A 6,726-nucleotide genomic window follows, 5' to 3' on the forward strand; every position below is an offset into this window, starting at 1 on the left:
TTAGAGCAAGTTTGGATTCATTGTAGTTGGATTCATTGTAATTGTGCCAGTGGGAAAGAACATAAAAATGTCACTGGTTTTGCTACTCCCGATCAACGCTATTTGATAAGAAGTATCCGGACGGCTGTTAATGGATATAAAGTTCAAAATTGGCCATAATGTATTTTACTAAATATGACAAACTTCCACTATTATTTACATCTTTTTAGAAGATGGCGATTTTACATCTGGAATTTCGTGGTGAGCCAATAATTTTCTTAATTTGTGGCCAATTTTGCGCTTGATGTAGGGCTGCAATGTACGTTAATAGTGTAAACCCAATCACTTGAAAATGGCATAAAAGGCCGAAATCTGGCTTATAATTAAATAAACTACAATACATTCAAATGTTCATTTAAAAAATATTGTATCACTGTTGATCAGCAACATCAATAACTGTTTAATACACATCAGTTTGGGGTGTGTCCACAGCTCGCCGCCTATATAACAGCTTGAAATCTGACGGGTACGCTGTCACTGGGGTGGAGGAATGCCAGCCGTTTCATTCTCAGGAGCCGAAAGCACTAATGTTGTACGCTGAAATCTGGGCCGAAGATAACATTGTAACTAATCTGAAAGGTCTCCCACTACTTTTCGGTCGGGACTCTGGCTGGGCCAGTCCGCTCAGGAATGTTATAATTCGAAACATGTCGTACTATGGAAAAGAACATACTGCATGCCTGATCTCATAAGCTCACACTGCAATCAACGGGGATTTTCACTGGCATAAAAACTGTTCCTCAGGATAGAGAAGTTACAACAAAACATGTACACCCACTGGAAAAGAGACCGAGAGAGAGAGAGAGAGAGAGAGAGAGAGAGAGAGAGAGAGAGAGAGAGAGAGAGAGAGAGAGAGAGAGAGAGCCATAATAAGACCACACAGAGGATAATATAATAATGTTAGACTGAAGTACCAAATAAAATTAAATTACAGAAAAGCTTATAAGTCAATGTGTTAGAATCAAGATTCCCTTTTTAAAAATCACGATGGTATGTGCAAATGATAATAAAAAAGCTGGATATGATCAAACCTATAAGAATAGAATGAAAGTGATAACAATTCATACGTGGTTCCTAGGTTAGGCGATGGATGACGCAACTACGCGATTCAACAGACAGTTTCCAACACTGAATGATGATAAAATGTGGCTAAACGTCTAGAACAATCATTGGATCCACAACATTTCGAAATGACCATCAAACCGGATAAACACTGATCAGCCAGAACATTATCACCACCTACTTAATACCCGATATGTCCACTTTTGGCATGGAAGCAATAAGGCCTTGGTAGGTCGCTGGAATTAGTTGGCACCACATCTGCACACACAAGTCAACTACTTCCCCTAAATTCCAGGTAGGGGGGGAGGGGGATGAGGAGTTCCGACGCCATGTTAATCCCTTTCCAGATGTTTTCGATCGGTTTCACATCTGGCGACTTGGTGGGCCAGCACATCAATTGGAATTAGCCACTGTGTTCCCCAAACCACTGAATCACACTCCTGGTCTGTGGCATGGCGCATTATCTTGCTGAAAAATGATACTGCCGTCGGAAACATGATCGGCATGTAGCGGTGTACGTGGTCTGTAATCAGTGTATGATACTCCTTGGCCGTGATGGTGCCTTGCACGAGATACACTGGACACATGGATGCCCACATCAATGTTCGCCAGAGCATAATAGAGCCACCACCATCTTGTCTCTGTCCCGTGGTACAGATGTCAACGAATTGTTCTCCTGGAAGACGACCCAATGGCATGATGAAGAAGGCATCGGAATTCATCAGACCATGCAACTCTGTGCCACTGCGACCACCTCCAGTGCCGACGGTCACGTGCGCACTTCGGTCTCAGTTACCAATGTCGTGGTGTTAACAGTGGCACATGTATGGGTCGTTGACTGCGGAGGCCCATCTTTAGGAGTGTTCGGCATACTGTATGTTCAGGCACACCTGTACTCTGCTCAGTGTCCGATGTCAGTTGTCAGAGTTTTCCCCCCGTCGTGTTATACCAGTCCGCTAAGCCTACAACGTCCGGCGTAAGCAATATCGCAGAGTGCGGACGAGAATTGTGTAAAACAAGGTACGCATGATTGTTATGTGTGGTGCGTGACATCAGGTGAAATCTCCCATCACGCCCTCATATTTGGCGGGTGACACGACTTTCTAGGCATCTTTCCGAGTTCACTGTGCACGCAGAACCGAAAGAAGCGACGTGCTGCGATCGACGGACGTACTGGAGACACTACGCAAGACATCCGTGAAAAACTTCATCGGATTTTCACAGTAGTTTCCTTCTCGCACCCGATCGCACCTTACTTTCCGAACAGCCCTCATGAAGCAGAAAATGTGTAAAATAGCCTGAAACAGAGCTATGATTTTTATCTTTACTTGTCCGAATGATGTAAAATATTATGAATAAAATATTTCATTTTCTGTTTAGATTGTTTATAATTGTTGCAATAAATTCTGTTTTTCCGCTAGATTAAAGCAGAATTCGACAGACGGAAAGGAAGCCATTGCAGTTCAGTTTATTGCCAAAATTTCATTCCTCCTGTATTAGAACCAAGTAACACACAGTCTGACGGATGAGGTAAACGTTTTTGTTTACTAAAAACGTATGAATTACTGAGATAGCAAACGTCCAGAGAGATTTCACACATGCCAGACTCAACAAAGTAGGATATTACTGTCACATTAAGTAATTTAAGTATACCTAAAGCATCAATTGACGTCGTAAAAGACATGGGAATATTTTCTAGACTTTTTTATTTCATTCTTATTTCATCAGCTTTGTGTCTGGTTTGATATCATGAATTCTTTTACGGTGAAAATTTAGTTTCATTTTTGTATTAAGCATATGATAAAACACCAAAAATAATCATAAGAGCAGCTGAAAACTAGAAGGGGAGGAGTATTTCTTATAAAACGTTGACTTGATCTATTTTCACTTATTGAACCGAGAATTCAAAAATCTACGGCTAAGACAAGAAAGATAGCATTTCTTACTTACTTGTACTTTATTGGTGTATAATCACAGAGCGAATATGCTGTAAATTGCTATAATTACACCAAGAATCACGAAAACATAAATGATGTTATTTCTGTATCCTGAAGTTATTAAATGTGATCCTTTGGTTGGTATCTATCTCCCTGATGTGTCAGTGTGGAGGAAATGACGCACTGCATTCCATATTCGGAATAATCAAATTACAGAGGCCACAAAACAATTAAATTTTTGCTTCTAACTTTCGGCAAAAAAAATTTCTGGAGGAAGTCAGCCATAAATATTTCATGCTTGCAGTCAATACTAGCGACCTGCCCCTATTTCTCTCTCGCTCTCTCTCTCTCTCTCTCTCTCTCTCTCTCTCTCTCTCTCTGACGCACACACACACAGCCCATAACACAAGGACGCTAGTCATCAAGCAAGATTAAGAATTCGTGATTGTCATGTTATCAGTTCTAAATCAAATGCTACGTCTGAAGCGGAGAATTTCTCTTTTTACCACTGGCAGCAAACGCCACTCTTTGATATAAAGAATGATTAATGTCTCAATCTGTGCAGTCCTCCGCCGAGACAAAACAGGAACCTACTCGAATAAAGGAACGTTCACGGAAAGAAAACAGTAAAATGAGCGACACAAAACGTTATTTTGCGATTATCGTCGTGCATCAGCAGACGCACTAAAGCACATGGCATGTGACTCCACTGTATTTTACGAAATGTTGAAGAATATATATTAGAGTGCACCAGAGCAGCATTCTGAAATAATACTGACTCGCTCTGGTAACCCAATATTGAGTTTCTAACTCGGAACGGGAGCATATCTTATTGAGAAATTTCGTTAAGGTAATCGACCAGATGCAATACATAAGTGACACCTGTCCTACGGAAAAGAATGAGAGTATGGGCTTAAAATCACGGTACGCCAATGAATGTAGTGTCCCATTGACAGAAGAAATAAAACTGTCGGTAACTGTATTCGGGAGGAAGTTTAAAAAGTTAGTAACTTCGCTTCGGCCTGCGAAATTCAGTAAAAGAAGAGCGGAATAGCAATAAATCTAGGTAAGCAAATCAACGGGTGTTTGCAACTGGTAAAGACTATTCCGCATGTGATATCAATCGCCTTGTTTGTACTAACATCAAAATTTATTCAATCATTCAGAAAGTATATACGTATTTCATAAATACTAATCGTTATTTATGTATCGCTTTGCAGACATGTCTGTGTAAGTATGGAAACAATCACCGGTGGGCCACTCTAATAGACTTTACATGTTAATACAGTATAAAAATCCCATATTTTATGACATATACGATATTACTAGCAGTAAGCGCTCAAGCGTTCTTTGAAAAAGCTTACAAAACTCATGATATTTACTATACATCTAAGATAACTGCGAGAGATCCGAACCTTTATTACGTTAAAGCCGAAACATCCATCAGAGGAACGTGTTCCACTTCTTGCATCGTTAACACTGAGAATAATGTTCACAATCTTGTGTTCTGTTTGAGTCTTGCATATGTTTACCAAACTATTTAAAGGACTGGGATTGTGGATTCTAAGGGTAAAAATACTACTCAGAAAGTGTTACAGAAAAGAATCCACGAAGTGGACAACATTTGCTACAAACTTATATAATCTGAAAGACAGGCAACATAATACGTCAAAAAAAGGAATACAAGCAGTGTGGTATCAGAAAACAAATAGCAGGTGCTTCAGAAGCAGGTTAGAAACCGGCGCTCTGCTTTGCTCTCACAGAACAATTTAGTGGTGTTCTGTTGGGACGTGACGACTAAATATGCACTACAGCTGTTCTCTATCCGATGAGGAATAAGTTACACAAAATGTTAATTAATCTCTTTGTTTAACTAAATGCAGAAATGTCGGTTAAAGAAGAACCGGCAATTCAATTAATCAAGATACCTTGCAAGTAGGTCATTTCAGCAAAGGGGTACGTCATTGTCAATGGGGTGGTAAGCTACTAGTGAAATAAAATAGAAATTCACCTGAAAAGTGAAAAAGGTTGTGAAACATATTTCATCTGAAATTAACTAAACTGTTAAAGACTAGAGAAAAGACTGTTTTATCAGAAGTTTTATAAGACAACTGCTTTATATTTGCGAGTAATAGGCAAGTTGCAGAATAAGAAAATGTATTAGATCAAATTGTACATCGGTAACAGCGAGAATATCCTCAAGAAAGGCTGTGTTTTGGTGAAATTCACAGTGTTTGCTATTTACTATACCCGTTCTCAAACTGGAGCACACGTTCCGCAGTGACCTAAAATAATACCGACAATGTAGAAAAGAAAGCTCAAAAATTTTAGCGCGATACCGGAAATTATTTCACCTGTGGTTTATGGAATCTACTATGCCTGATAGACGTTTTAAGTTGAATTACTTAAAATTCTACAGTATTATAAGAAATACAGCGCAGTCTATATTTCGCGTATTGTACATTAATACATAGATAGAAACTACAGGTTTCAGTCAGCGAAAAGGCCACCGATGGATTCGTAGTTTCAAGCTTTCTCAGGTTCTAATGGAATGCTCTGGAATCGCAGCTGCGACATTCGTTGTACAAGGGGAAGAAGTCCAAACTGCAAGTGCCAAATATGTTTGTTTTCATTGGTGATTTCAGCATTACAGCCCAATTTTAAAATCAAGCAGTTAATTTCCGTTTGTGCAAGTAGTTTACAAACGCAAACATCGGTAACCATCAGAAACAGTACAGCGTTCTAAAGAGATGGGACACTGTAATGCAGGTAGTTAAAAGGAAGAATGTCGGACAGGACAAGGCACAGAGGGATAATTCCGAAATTCTTAATATAAGGGCCATATGAGACACAGATGGCGTCCCAGCATCCTGTAGACTTCTTCGAAGGCTGATACAGTGTTTCTTACTCGATGCATACCGAGAGCCAGACCGAGCGTGCCACCTGTGCACTGACGAATGTAAGGGCAGAGACAAGTTGGAGGGCGACGGAAGGTTGAAGCCCTGGTGAGCGCCACCTGTTTCCAGGCTCGCCTCCCCGTGACACACTGACACTCACCGAGCAGGACCGCCGCGACGACGGCGACGCACAGTGCGCAGCGCGTCGGCCCGGCGACGACTCGCGGGCTGCGCCTCATGGTCGCGGCTGCTGGTGCCGGAGTGACGCGGACGGGAAGCACTCGCGCGACTCGGCCGTCCAGCGGGGGCTGGAAGTCGCGGCTGCCGGCCACCGCCGCCGCATCTCCGCGCCGACTGAGCGCGACTGACGACGACCGCGCCGCGACGCCGGCGCCGGCGCACGGGCCGAGCCACGTGGCGGAGCCAGCGCCGCAGCGGCGAGGTAGGCCGGCCCGCGGTACAACCGCCGCGAACCACCTGTTCCTGCCGCCTAGTCCGAGGTGGCCGAAAGCAACCGGCACTAGTCCAACATACCGAATGCAGGTGACGCCACACCACTTGTACATATTTGAAAACAAATCTTCTGTTGGATGTGAGGTCCGCCAGTTATGTAAACCACCGTTTTTCTCAGTACCCAAACATGTTTCGGCACCACTGTGCCATCATCAGTCTACCTGAAGATATGACATTTCTGTGTCTTTATATATTGTAATTGGTTTGCTATATATATCAGACACGAAGCCCATGCCTACTACAGTAATACAAGTTTATATGATAACTAGCTCTGCAGA

General features: G+C 42.1%; 1 protein-coding gene across 1 annotated transcript in view; it reads right to left on the reverse strand.

Annotated features, from left to right (window-relative positions):
• The window catches only part of LOC126267844 (uncharacterized), a 1,288,882-nt gene extending 1,282,381 nt beyond the window's left edge, over positions 1–6,501 (reverse strand). The window contains exon 1 of the mRNA XM_049973152.1: positions 6,096–6,501. Within this exon, the coding sequence (XP_049829109.1) occupies positions 6,096–6,501 (406 nt within the window). The remainder of the gene's footprint in view (positions 1–6,095) is intronic.
• Between the last annotated feature and the right edge of the window lie 225 nt (positions 6,502–6,726).

The sequence above is a fragment of the Schistocerca gregaria genome, chromosome 4 (assembly GCF_023897955.1).
Source record: "Schistocerca gregaria isolate iqSchGreg1 chromosome 4, iqSchGreg1.2, whole genome shotgun sequence".
In the NCBI taxonomy this organism is placed as follows: Eukaryota; Metazoa; Arthropoda; class Insecta; order Orthoptera; family Acrididae; genus Schistocerca; species Schistocerca gregaria.